A 13,605-nucleotide genomic window follows, 5' to 3' on the forward strand; every position below is an offset into this window, starting at 1 on the left:
ATTTTCACTTTGTAACATAATATAATCTATATACATGCACTTTGCATTTGTACGAATATTTTTAAAACTTGAAATATTTCATTTTATTTTTTACTTTTTAGCTTTGTTTTTTAATTGAGATTTTTAATATAAAAACTTAAATTTGAACAGTAAAATATTTAAAACTTCTATTTCTATGTATATATTTATAAAAATATATTCTTAATCATAATTATTAATTTAAATTTATAATACATTATTTAATTAATAAAATTATCATAATATAAATAATAAATATTAATTACAAAAAAAATTTTGTTTCATTATGTTAAAATAAACTTAAATTTAAAAATGTATTATATTACCAAGACAAAAAATATATAAGAAGTATTTTTTTTAAAATGAAAAAATCAAATCTATACAAAAGTAAGAAAACAAATAATTAAATATTCTTAAAATAATATTTTAAAAATATGATCTATATTACTAATCTATATTTTTATTTAAAAATAATTATATTGGCCTAGTTATCATGTGATGAACATTTTTGATGCTTTAAATTTTACAATTTCAAATTTCAACTTTGGAGGTACGTGGTTAGATTATCTGCCCTTCACTGTAGGCTTGCCCTGAAATAGGTGTTTTTCCTCTATGAATCGTGCTAGCATCCCTGTGCCATATGATGATGAGTGTCTTTCTCAAGTGGAGGTTGGAATTTGATACCCATCATTGCCTACTAAATTGATTTTTCAATCCCCCTAAATGTTCAATCTTCCAATTGTGTTTCATTGTATGGTGTAAACCAAGTTCATAGGGGCTCAATTTCAATTTATAAATTAAATATCAATAGGTTTTGTATATGTTCTTAAGTTTCGAAGGCTTTCAAATTCAAAGAAATTCAAGAAACTTTGAAGCATGTTGGAAAAGAAAGATGTTGCAACTAAGTAAATGGTGTCAGGGATAAGACACGATAATGGAAGGTCATGACTTGCAAATACCTTTTTCAATGTCATGGATGACAAAAAAAGTTTGATCTTTAATGGGTCAAATTTATTAGATGGTCATCCAATCGTATCCATGATTTTTGACCTTTGACCTTAAAAAGCACGGCCTTCACTTCATATGTGAAATGTCTACAGTGTAATTAGGCCAAAGGCATTTTCATCTATGAGATGAAAAATCTCAAATGAGAGATCGGTGGTTGAGACTCTAGTAGAGACATGGATGACCATGTAATTCATTGTAGGCGTACATCTATATGTTGTTGTTTGTGGAGGAGGTGGAAGCGGAATATCATTGCCCATATTTCATTTTCTTTTCCCAGCCAGTGGTTGGCCTAGCATACACATCATTGTTATGTGGGCACACTTCTTTAGCCAATGCTTGTTCCTTTAAAATTTTAATCATGATTATCATTCAAATACAGAGTCTACTCCCCCGTAGGTGGATATCATAGTTGTTCAAATTCAAACTCTATTATCATGGACATCATAGGTGTCTGTAAGTTTTCTATCATACAAAATATTGTTCTGTACTAGTTTTGTGGATGACATATTGCCTATAGAAAATGGAGTTGTGTAGGAGAAAATGAAAATTCAAAGAAGACATTCTGCTATGTGTGGAGAATTATATAAACCAAATTCAAGTGAGATCAAAAGAGGAGATGAAAGAGGGATAGCAAGTAAATGGTTTATTTTCTAGTATATTTTACTATTGTCTTTAGCGTCAGGCATCTCTCTATGAACTCACATACTATCCTCACACTTCGTCAAAATCATAGATGATACACATTATTTTTTTCATCGGTTGCTTCAAACAAATGCAGTATCGAGGAACACTGGGATTATTTTACATGGTCAAAACATGTTTCTAAAAAAGTGTTTTAAAGAACTCAATCGTATGTATTTATCTTGTGTAAATCTAGCTTTATCTCGTGTAAATCTAGCTTTGAAAATCTTTGTCAGAATATAGGGGTTTTGACATTCATGACAAGATAAGGGAAAGAGGAATTTTTCCAGATGCTTTTGTTGTAGCTACTCTTGTAGACAAAATATGGAAGCATAGACAAGGGATCTGAACTATTTTCTAGAATGGTTCCCAAAAACATTATACAGACTATAATGATTGGAGGACATCAAAAATTTGAAAATATAGATAGGTCACCTAAATCATGAGAGAAAATGTGTCAAATAAATGTCTTTTATGATTGTCTATATTTTAGAATATTAACCAAAAAAATGTTGAAAAGGCTTAACAAACTTTTGACCAAATGCCAACATCCTTCGAGCTTGTGTGCAATGGGGGCTTTTGAATTGGGAATTTTGTTAGAGGTGATTGCAACTGCTTGAATTCCTAGCTTTAAAAAAAAGTTTTAAAAAGTTAACTATTAAAAAAATTAGAGATGCAAATTTTGTGAATAATTAACTACTTTTTGCATACTTAAGTACTTTTTTTGGAGTGCATTTCTTTAAAATATATTTCCTTAAAAAATGTTATTATTTTGTGAAATATATCATATGCTTCACACATTGTGGCAAGTGGGAGAAAGGAAAGGCATCAAAGAGGGCCTAGGCTTAATCGACGCACTCGAAGTGCTGATCACTTCAATTAGTAGTGTGAGCCGCTTCACTCCATCTGGTTCACTATGTTAAAGTTTTGTATTCGTAGGAGATATTTGTGTATCTGTGATTGAATCAACTATATATTAGAGATATTTGTTGATGTATAATTAATCCTTTATTATGATTAGGTTGCAAAGAGTCTTCATGTATGATTTGATCTTTCATATGAAAGCCACGTATTTTGAAAATCATGAAGAGTTTTCAATGCTGGTTGATGAAGAGACTATGCATAGACAATGAAGAGTCAAACCAACAAAGAGTTAACACAAGGGAGGAGTTTTTGCTTTGTAACTACGAGACAATAAAGGGTCTAGGGAATTTTATAGATTCTTTAGGAGGAATTAATATGTGATAGAGTTTGATATATCTTTCATGAATATTACTTCAGATTGAGCCTTATATTTAGGCATATTGCATTTTAAAATTCTACTTATTCATCAATAAAATGATTTTATTGTGGCAATGGGTTTTCTTCCCTCAAGTTGGAAGATTTTCCTAGGATAAATAGTTGTGTCTTAACGTTCATTATTTGTTCCTACTCTTTATTGACAACATTGTTCTAATTTTGAATGTTCTTATACCATTTTCTCTCACTCGCACCTTTATTGTATCCACATGCATCAAACAAGTTATCTATACAAATATTTTTCATGCATACTCCTACCCTCTATCAAAATGGGACCTTACAATAGGGTATGGATGCCCATCATTGCTACTAAAAAGATGGTACACATGTGTGGGAGCATTGGAACGAGACATGGACATTTGTGACAAAAAAAGAAATATTACTAAATAAATTATTGTATTCAATATACTTTTGTTTAATGACTAGTAAAGCGATGAAAAATAAACAAATGTTTGTATACTTCTTCTTCTCTATCTCATTCCTCCCCTCTTTGTCTCTCTTTCTTTGTTTCCTATATCTCTCCATCTTCCCTCTCTCTCACTCTATTCTTATTGCAAACACAACATAAACCTATTGATAATGACACATGATTATGCCCTTCATTAAGAGGTTATGTTTCACTGATGTTTGAATCTATGTAAATAGATAGATAGTTAAATTAAAGATGTCACTTATTCATCAAGAAGTTCATTGAATACATCACAATATTTAGAAAATGTTTTTAAGTATATTTCATCATATTGAACAAATGTATACAAACAATAGAGAAGAAATCTCCTCCTTCAGTCTTAACCTTATATACCTACTCAACTTGCTCATTGCACTCCAAGGTGTGAGTGCTAGTGTAAATTCATTGCGTTAAAACAAATCTTCGACTCTACTGGTCCACGCAATTTTTCAAACTGCTAAACTATTTACAACATTTGTGTAAGTAACAAGAAGCAATCAACTTATCTACAGATTTAATGCTTAATGACTTTGGCCACCATATCCACACCATAATTTAAAACAGACAGCTGTAGCCATTCCAGCCAACAATTGGACCTGAAACGACATGGAGTGTCGTTTGAGGTCCAGACAACATGTCGTTTGAGGTCCAATTGTTGTCTGGCATGGCTAAACCTACAGAAACAATGGAAAGTACTTAATGTGAAAACTTTAATCTTTTAGAGTCAATATCTCAAGTCGGCAAGTTGCCCACTGCATTCATTTGGTCATCCTCGTGCGCGGACTTTTATTTGAAAAAAATCAATAAAATTGAGTACACGGCACGAAAGGTCACATGTCATTATTAATATAAAACAGCTTACTCCCATCTCATTCCTTATTCTCTGTTCGATGCATTTAATATTTAGTATATATAGTATATTCTTTATTCTCTGTTCGATGCATTTAGTATTACTTGTAACTGCAGCAAAAGCGCACGAGACTGTATTATGTGCTTGTTTTTAACGAAATTTTTTCACAACTAAATTATTTTTACAACTTGGATAGGTGACCATTTTTTCTATTCACTTCTAGGGGAGAGGATTCAGTAGTTGAACGGGTTCCAATTGTTGTGATAGTAATTGTTCACTTAATGTCCAATTTTTTTGAAAAAATTGTACCAATACTTGTGACTTTAAAGTTGTTAGTACAATGATGATTATTCAAAATTGAATGAAAATGTACTTTTTGTTTTAAAAAGTAACTAATGATGTGATGCCACATCAGCTGTTCAACTATGGGTACTCTTTATGCGCTATTATTGGTCTCACTTTTTTTTTGGCCTGTTTTAGACAACTTGGCAAAAAGCATGCTGATGTGGCATCATAACAGGTGACGTGGACTTCAAACCTTAGTTATAAGTAGGCGACTCGCCAAGTAAGCTACTGTAAAAAACTGAGAGTGATTTGAAATTTTTACGTAAGATTTTAATAAGGGTGAAGTTAAGGTATTCAACTACTGGATCCTCTCCCCTATATATTCATAGTCTATTTAATTTGGACCTTTTTCTGAGTTTTTAATTATCTTAAATATATGGTTATTACATTAACATAGTTAATAATTATGGCTTTTGTTTTAAGTTTTTAGTTCTCTCAAATATATCTTTTCTCTATGATTAATATACGCATGTTCAAAATGATTTTGTAAATTAATGTTTGTACATAGATCAATACGAGATTTTTTGATTTAATATTTTAATTAGATAATTTTATTTCAATCGTAGGTGGCATCTTTAAGCTTCAAAATTAATTGATACATAATTATATTGCAATATTTCCTAATCTTTTTTAAAAATTTAATTTATGTATTTGTATCATATCTATAATGGAAGCATTTCTTATATCTTAACATTTTTAATGATGTCATGCTTGAATGAAGCAAAATTAAAGGGCTAAAATATTTTGTGTTAGATATGTCATATTGTTTTTTTATTATAATTAGAAAATAAATGAACATCGTGATGTGAATATCAGGGTTTAACTGTGTGATTTTTGAGTCAAACTCATTGACCCATATTTCATGAGTAGTGATTCAACGTCCCGGTGCTTCACCTCTGTGAGCATCACCTAGATCCAATGAGTGCTAAGTGTTCCATTTATTCTCATGAGAGATGGATTCATGTTGAATCACTACTCATGAAATATGGGTCAATGAGTTTGACTCAAAAATCACACAATTAAATCTTGATATTCACATCACAATTTGACTTGATGTGGAAATTATCTCCTACTTATTAAATGAACATCGTTAACATCAACAACAATAGTTTAATTTTAAAAAAATTGTAGTATGAAATTATATTTTTCAATTGATTTTAATATTGTCTAATATCAATTACATTTACAATCTTTCTTTAGATGTTAATTTTAATAAAATGAACAATTATTTTATTTTATTCAATTATTTATTACTTAGATAAACTTATATTCTTATTACCAGTGTAACACGGGGACGCGTCCCCCCCCCCCCAAAATCTGGGCCATCTCGGAGACGAGGACGTCCCCGGGATGGGGGGACGGCGTCTCGGCGTTTCGGGCGGCGCCACTCAAAGCGCCACTGCCGCCGGAGATGGTAAGACGTCTCTGAGACAGGGAGACGTCTCCGAGACGGGTGCGGGGGGACGACAAGGAGTCTCCTTCGTTGTGGGGGGACGCTTGGACGTCTCCCGCGGCAAGCAAAAAAGACGCATAAAAAAACAAAAAGTTGAACGCATTTTTAAAATGTTTTAATGTTTTTTATTTATTGTATTGGATTGTGGGGCCCATCCATTCCTCCTCCTTTGTTTAAAACCCTTCTATTCTTCATTTTGATTCACATTTGCATTTCTCATTGTTTGCAACAGCAAGAAGAAGAAGAGTGAAGAGCTGAGATAAGGGTTTGTGCAAGAGTGAAGAGAGTGTTTGCAAGTGAAAAAGGAGAGCTTAGGAGCAAGAAGAAGAAGAGGAGGGTGGTTCTAGGTTCTGGTTCACTGAATCTTGTTGAAGTTTTTAAAGCAAAAGGTAGGGTTTCTAACTTTCTAACGAATTTGTATGATTTTGAAATGCATGTTTATGAATGTTTTTGTTTGTTTAGACGACCTCTGTTATCATTGAACTCTTTGAAATATCTATTTTCGATTGTTTAAACTGATGACTTCCACTCTGTTCGAACTATATTACAAGACCCAAACAAAAACAAAACAAAACAAAAAAAGTATAAAATGAAAATTGACTTCCAATGGTTCCGTAGGATTTGGGCTTTTCTGAGCCGATTTCAGTATGTAAGAATTAACAAAAAAAGTTAAAAAATTTTAACTTTTTTTGTTAATTCTTACATACTGAAATCGGCTCAGAAAAGCCCAAATCCTACGGAACCATTGGAAGTCAATTTTTCGTTTAAATTTTTCTTTTCTTTTATAAATTTTTTTTTAATAAATTTTTTCCAATATAGTTTTAAGAGAGTGGAAGTCGTCGGTTATGATTATCATTTATAAATTATAAATTTCAATAATTTAGCTTTATTAATTTTTTTTTTTCATTTTGTGAAATGCAGTGTCACAATGAATACTCATAGTGATGATGAGGTGGAATTTTATTCAAATAGTGGCAGTGAATCAGAATATGAGCCTGAGCCTGAGGTTGGGGTTGAGGATGATGATAACACTGTTGAGAGGGGTGACCATGAGAGTGACATTGCGATTCCGGTTGGGCCAAATCAGCAAGGGGCCCAAACTAGTTCCACTTCCATGGGTACTGGTTTTATACTATCTGGTACTCCATCTACTGATTGCCCCTCCACAGCTTTGGCACAGTGGGCTAGGGGTAAGTTTGATCCAAAATCTCCTTTAAAACAATTTGCCACTAGAATAACAAGCGGACAAGGAACAGGTGGCACAAGAAAGTGGAGATGCAATATTTGTGATGAAGATTGGTATGGTAGCATCACTAGAGTGAATGCACATTTCCTCTTTTGGACAGGTAAAGGTGTCCAACCATGTAAGTTTTTGGGTGAATCCACAAACTTGAAGATTAGAATTGAATTCAACAAGCTTTGGGGAGTTCCAGAGGACTTGGGCCTTCCAGTGCCTACTACTTTGGCTGGTAGGCAACCGATTCAGACTATACAGGAGGTGCATGAGCAACAAATATAGGGGCAACAACACCGACGCATGTCTTCTTCTAGACCACAGCATAGAGCTTCATCTACTTCATTGCCTGGGGCAGCCTCCGTACCTTCCTCTACTTATAGCTCTATAGGTGTAGCAGCAGCTGAGACGAGCAAGGGGAAACGCAGGGCACAGTCTAGTGACAACAACCCTATAGCAGAATTGTTTGCAGCCCAGACGAGAGAGAAGTTAGATGCATACATTGGGAGAATGTTATTTACCAATGGCGTTCCACTTCACATTGCTCGGTCTCCTTATTTTAAGGAGGCATTTCAAAAAGTAGCGAAGGCGGGATTACCATCATATGTGCCACCAGGTGAGCACAAATTGAGGACTAAAATCTTGGATGATGAGTATGCCAAGATTAGTGAGTCCATGGAGACCATGAGGGTTGTTTGGGAGAAATCGGGGTGTAGTGTTGTCATGGATGGGTGGACGGACATTAGACACCGTCCACTCATCAATGTCATAGTCACATGTACAGAGGGCCCATTCTTTCTTAGGGCGGTTGATTGTTCGGGGCATCGAAAAGATGTTGATTTTCAGTCTTAGATTCTTCGGGAAGCCATTGAGGAGATTGGGCCACAAAATGTGGTCCAAGTAGTGACAGATGCAGCTCATGTGTGCAGAGCTGCAGGGAGGCTTATTGAGGCCACATATCGACATATTTGGTGGACTCCTTGTTGTGTGCATGCTATGAACAATGCTCTAAAGGACATGGGGAAGATTAGTTGGATAAAGGGAGTGGTGAGTAATGCTAGAGATGTGCAGAGGTATATCTGCAACCACCACACCTCACATGCACTATTTAGGAGCTTCACCAACAAGGAGTTCTTGAAGCCAGTTGAGACACGATATGCATCCTATTTCATTCTCTTGGAGAGAATGCTTGATTTGCAGGAGCCACTACAACTAATGGTTATGACAAATGAATGGAATAGGTGGGATGGTTCCAGCTCAGAGCAGGGGATAAGGGTGAAGGATATAGTTAAGAGTGATGTATTTTGGAGCGATGCAAAATGCATTGTTTCTATTATTAGGCCAGTCTTTGAGGTGATCAGGTATGGAGATGGGGATGCACCCACACTTGGAGAGGTGTATGAGTGCATTGATTCTATGCTTGGGCAGATGAGGGTAGTTGTACGAGAGAAGGACCCCACATTAGCCTTCTACAATGATCACATTCGGCCTATTATTCAGCGTAGATGGGACAAACTTAACACACCCTTACACATGGCTGCATATGCATTGAATCCGAGGTGGTACATGACTAGGCCTGGTAGAGTTACACCACTTCACGATGATGAGGTGATTTATATTATTATTATTATATAACACTTTAAGACTTAGATTCTTATCATTTTATGAATTAAAATCATTCACATTACTAGTATCTTGATTCTTCTATTTGCTAATAATTTGTACTTTTTAAATTTTTTTTAGGTGAAGGAAGGGTTCTTCAAGTGCATAGACAGGATGTATGACCCTGAGACAGCAGCTAAGGTTCTCATTGAGTGGACCAAATTTGCTACTCTTAGGGGTTACAAACAAGTGGCAAAGGTAGATATCAAGACTATGGCACAAGAGGATCCCATTTTGTGGTGGTCAGCTTATGGACCGAAATCTACAACCACCACACTAGCTATTCGTTTGTTGTCCCAGGTACTTAGTTCCTCAACTTTTAACTTTTCATTGTTTATTATTCAATGATCATTATTCAACTTCTAATTCCCGAGTCTTATATTAGCCAATTATTTTTCATCTCAAGTTTCTAGTTCCTCAGCTTCTGAGAGGAATTGGTCTACATATAGCTTCATCCACTCTCTTAAGAGGAATAGACTTACCTCTCAAAGAGCAGAGAAGCTAGTGGTTGTACACAGTGTGTTGCGTATCAATGACCACACCACAAGTGTGTACAAGGAAAGCCCAACATCACGATGGGATGTAGAGCCTGAGGAGCCATCGCAGATTGATGAGGAGGATGTTTTAGATCCAACCACAGGGCTAGTTGGTGTTCCCTTTTCAGCTCTTGATCTTGGAGAGATTGATAGTTCCAGTGATGATGAGTTTCAACCTCCAGGGGATGATCATTGATCATTGATCATTGATCATTGATTTGGCATTTTGATTTGGACTCTTGGAGACTTGTAGTTTTTGTTTGCATTATGTACTTATTTTGATATCATGGTTCATGGTACATGATACTTAATTGTAATCATCTTTATGTCATGATTCATGACTCATATGATCATTGATTACTATTAGATAGTAGAATCTAGATACTCATACTATTGATCTGAAGACTGATATATAGACTAATATTTATTATTTCGAATATTTTCTGATGTTCAATGTTCAATGTTCATTGTTTTTTTGTTATAACTTATTTGATCATGAATCATGACGTTCTAGTTGAAAACTTCAGTGCAATGTTCAATGTTTTTTACATCTATGTATCTTATATTGTATAATTGTAGTACATCTTTTGATAACTAGCATTTTAAGTATCATATGTATAGTACATACACCCCTGCTCCCTTCACCACCCCCTCGTCCCCCGCCGTCGTCCCCCCACCGTCCCCTTGCCGTCCCCAAATCAAGGTCCCTCTGTCCCCCCGTCTCGAAAACTTGTCCCCCCGTCCCCTCGTCCCCCCGTCTCCTAGGGTAGTGTAACTATGCTTATTACTAATTTTTTATTAAGTTTTCAATTTTATGTAAATTATTCATATTTTCCAAATGGCCACCTGTACAAAAGTTGAATCACATATTAGTGTGTTTAATATCTGTATACTCATATTTGATTTTGCATTGACCTCCATTTAAGCAAAATCATAGGTAAAACTCAAGAAACAACCAAATTTAATCACATCAGAATTCCAATGCACAAAATCTTGATATAAACTTCAAAGTTGAGTTATTTAGGCATCCCTACCATTTTTCGTAAGTTAGTTCGATGGGTAAAAATGATGTATGGTTTGATTCAAGAGATCAATGCCTACTTATGGAAACTAAACTGATGTCATAAATGGTCCTTATTCTATTATTGTAATGATATTTTCCATTTTGTTACTCTTGTAAAAAGCTTACTCGTTAGTTTGGATAGTGGCAAAAAATGTAGCGCAATATCTTCAAGATGATGCCATGATTTCTTACTATATACTTGGCTTAAGTTTCCCAGTACTTGTAAAAGTAAAATTCATATTATCTTACTATGTACCTTATTCTTACCCCAAATCCCACCACACTAAAGCGCTTGCACCCCTTGTTCAGTTTTCCTTCCCCAACTTGTTAGGCTTTTAAGATAATTTCCTTAGTTTTTTTTATAATATAGTTCTACTTTGTAAGTATGCAAATAAGCATAGTGAACTTCAACTTAAATAGTATATTTATAAGCATAGATTTTTAGTAATAATAATATTGATTTTTGTCATCAATTCTACTATATCACATCAAAAATAATATTATTTAGTAATTATAAATAAAATATATTATTATATAATTATTAATATCTAAAATTAGAAGTTTGAAAATTTCTAAATTGAAAATTTACAAGTTCTTAGATTGAAATGGAATTACTAAAATTTCAATGTGTATAGTAAAAATTTAATGATTATATAACAAATGTATTAGAAAAAATAATTTATAAAGTGACTTTCTTATTTTTCAATACATTTTTTACTCTTAACTTATTTTCATGTTGGTCATGGGCTATTTTCTATCTAGTTTGTTTAGTTATGATACATAGCGCCACTTTAGATGAATAAAAAATGTGAACGTTTCTATTAATTGTTGACCAAATGAAAACTAGGAATACGTAGGAGAAATAGTTAACGAGGAATACATAGGAGAAATAGTTAACCTCAAATTTTCATTTTTCAAATTTTACACACACACACACACATATATATCCACTATGTCTATGTTGTTTTCGTGGACACTTTTGACTGGTCTTTTAAGGTCTAAATCCATAATGCATCAACACAAAGTACCGAATAGTAAGTCTATCATGCAAATAAATGAAGGATGGCTCAGGGTAGGTCCTCATAATATAGATAAGACATAAGGAAAAAGTGAGAGAGGGAAGGTTATACATATGAAGATAGAGAAGGAAGTGATATATAGAGAGAGGGGGGAGGGGGTGGGGATTTATATAAATAAAGTAGGAGAGAGGAAGATAGAGGGATATAGGAAGAGAAATAGAGAGATAATGAGGTGAAGGAAGAGATAAAGACAATGAGAGAGAGAGAGAGAGAGAGAGAGAGAGAGAGAGAGAGAGAGAGAGAGAGAGAGATGAATAAATATATAATGAAAGCAATAGGAGAATAAGAAATATAGATATAGAGATAAATCAAGACTTGTAAATATAGAAAGAGGTCTAGGGAAATACAAAGGGAGACATGAAGAGAGATAAATTTAGAAGGAGAGATAGAAAGAGATATAAATGATGAGATAGATCAATAGACAAATGAGGGTACATAAAGAGGATGAGAAGGAGAGATGGACATAGTGACAAATAAATACAGAAAGGTGTAGCTCTCTCTATCAATTTTTCTCTCTCCTATCTTCATTTTGCCTCTATCGCCATCTGTCCTCCTCTACTCTATACATGTCTACCTCTCTCTATCCATCCATCCCTCTCCCTCTCCCTCTTCTTAGACCTCTATATCTATATTTATTTGCCTCTTTATCTATTTCCATCTTTCTTCTTTCATCTTTGACTTTCTTTATTTTAATATATGTCCAATTATCTCAACACCTATAACTCTCCCTCTGTCTATCTCTTTGTGTATATCACTTTCTATATCTATTATTATTTTAACACTCCATTCATAAATATTATTATTTTAAGACTAAAATGCTATTTAATTTATGGAAACAAAAACTACTAATTTAAATTAACTAGAATTTTACTTTTTCAGAAAAAAAAACAATGAAAAATAATTTTGATATTATAAAAAAAATTATCAATGTCAAAAAGAATCTTTGATATATTTATTATTTCATAAATGAAATAGGTTGAAAAAAAAAATCAATCTTAAGTTTTTTATGGTCAAGTTGTAGAGGTACATTTTCACTCTAATAGATATCTATGTAAAGATGTCTGGAAAAATCACATCAGACTGACTAGGAGTTTTATGTGGGTCCCTTAGGCTTATGGCCTTGTGGACATCATTAAAAATCTTTCATTCATTCAAATATTTAAAACTTTCCATAATTTATTAGATTTTTATAGCTAAGTTTCAATGTCTCAATACACTAGGTTTATGGTCTTAAGTATCTATTCTAAGATAATGTTCTTATAAGAGTAGGTAGATTGTATGAAAATCTTTTCAATGTGATTCTTTTGAATTCCAAATAGAAATGTTGCTTGATTAATCTTTTCTACCTTTTTTACCATGTTAACTAATTCTATATTATATTTCTTTATGAATCTTGATATAAAAAGGCCACACAAATGTTCTCCATGAAAACTCATAACCACTAGTTAAAAGGGGCGAGGAAAATATATTAGAGGTATGAAAAATTCAATTTGGCCTCATTCTTGACCCCCTTAAGATCAAACTTGACCACCTAAAAATAAACACAAGAAAGAAATGTAAGACATGTAATGAATAGTTACATGAAATTTCAAGCTATTAATTAGGATACATATGTGAAAATAATTGTCAATGAGATAAGATTAGATATATTAAAATATATTTGATTTTGAGTAAAGAGAGATAAGGATTAATAAAGGAGTCAAAATTTACAAGAGATTTTTTTAAATTATTCACATGTAAAATTATTTAAATATCTTATAATAAATAGGAATTGACATGAAAATACAAATATTAAAATTAAATTTTGCATCATTTTTAAGACTATCATTAATCTAGACTAAATATGGTAAAGTATATGGATGTTATCCATAATCTTGTATGGATAAAATTATCACTACCCCCCCAGAAAATAATGACAATGCATGTATT

At 33.2% G+C, this 13,605-nt stretch overlaps 1 protein-coding gene across 1 annotated transcript; it reads left to right on the forward strand.

The window, feature by feature from the left end:
* Positions 1 to 7,639: 7,639 nt before the first annotated feature.
* LOC149556666 (uncharacterized) lies at positions 7,640 to 8,971 on the forward strand. Its single transcript, XM_089829946.1, has 3 exons — positions 7,640 to 8,114; positions 8,202 to 8,635; positions 8,765 to 8,971. The coding sequence occupies exons 1-3, from the start codon at positions 7,640 to 7,642 to the stop codon at positions 8,969 to 8,971; spliced, it is 1,116 nt and encodes a 371-aa protein (XP_089686072.1).
* Positions 8,972 to 13,605: the final 4,634 nt, after the last annotated feature.

Source organism: Cupressus sempervirens, chromosome 5 (assembly GCF_028749045.1).
Source record: "Cupressus sempervirens isolate cs-2001-9-10 chromosome 5, ASM2874904v1, whole genome shotgun sequence".
Taxonomy (NCBI): Eukaryota; Viridiplantae; Streptophyta; class Pinopsida; order Cupressales; family Cupressaceae; genus Cupressus; species Cupressus sempervirens.

Coding starts and splice junctions, on each gene's coding strand:
- LOC149556666 (XM_089829946.1), top strand. CDS start 7,640: ATGTCTTCTTCTAGACCACAGCATAGAGCTTCATCTACTTCATTGCCT. Junction 8,115..8,201: donor CATCAATGTCATAGTCACAT/GTACAGAGGGCC, acceptor TTCTTCGGGAAG/CCATTGAGGAGATTGGGCCA. Junction 8,636..8,764: donor AGGATATAGTTAAGAGTGAT/GTATTTTGGAGC, acceptor ATGCTTGGGCAG/ATGAGGGTAGTTGTACGAGA.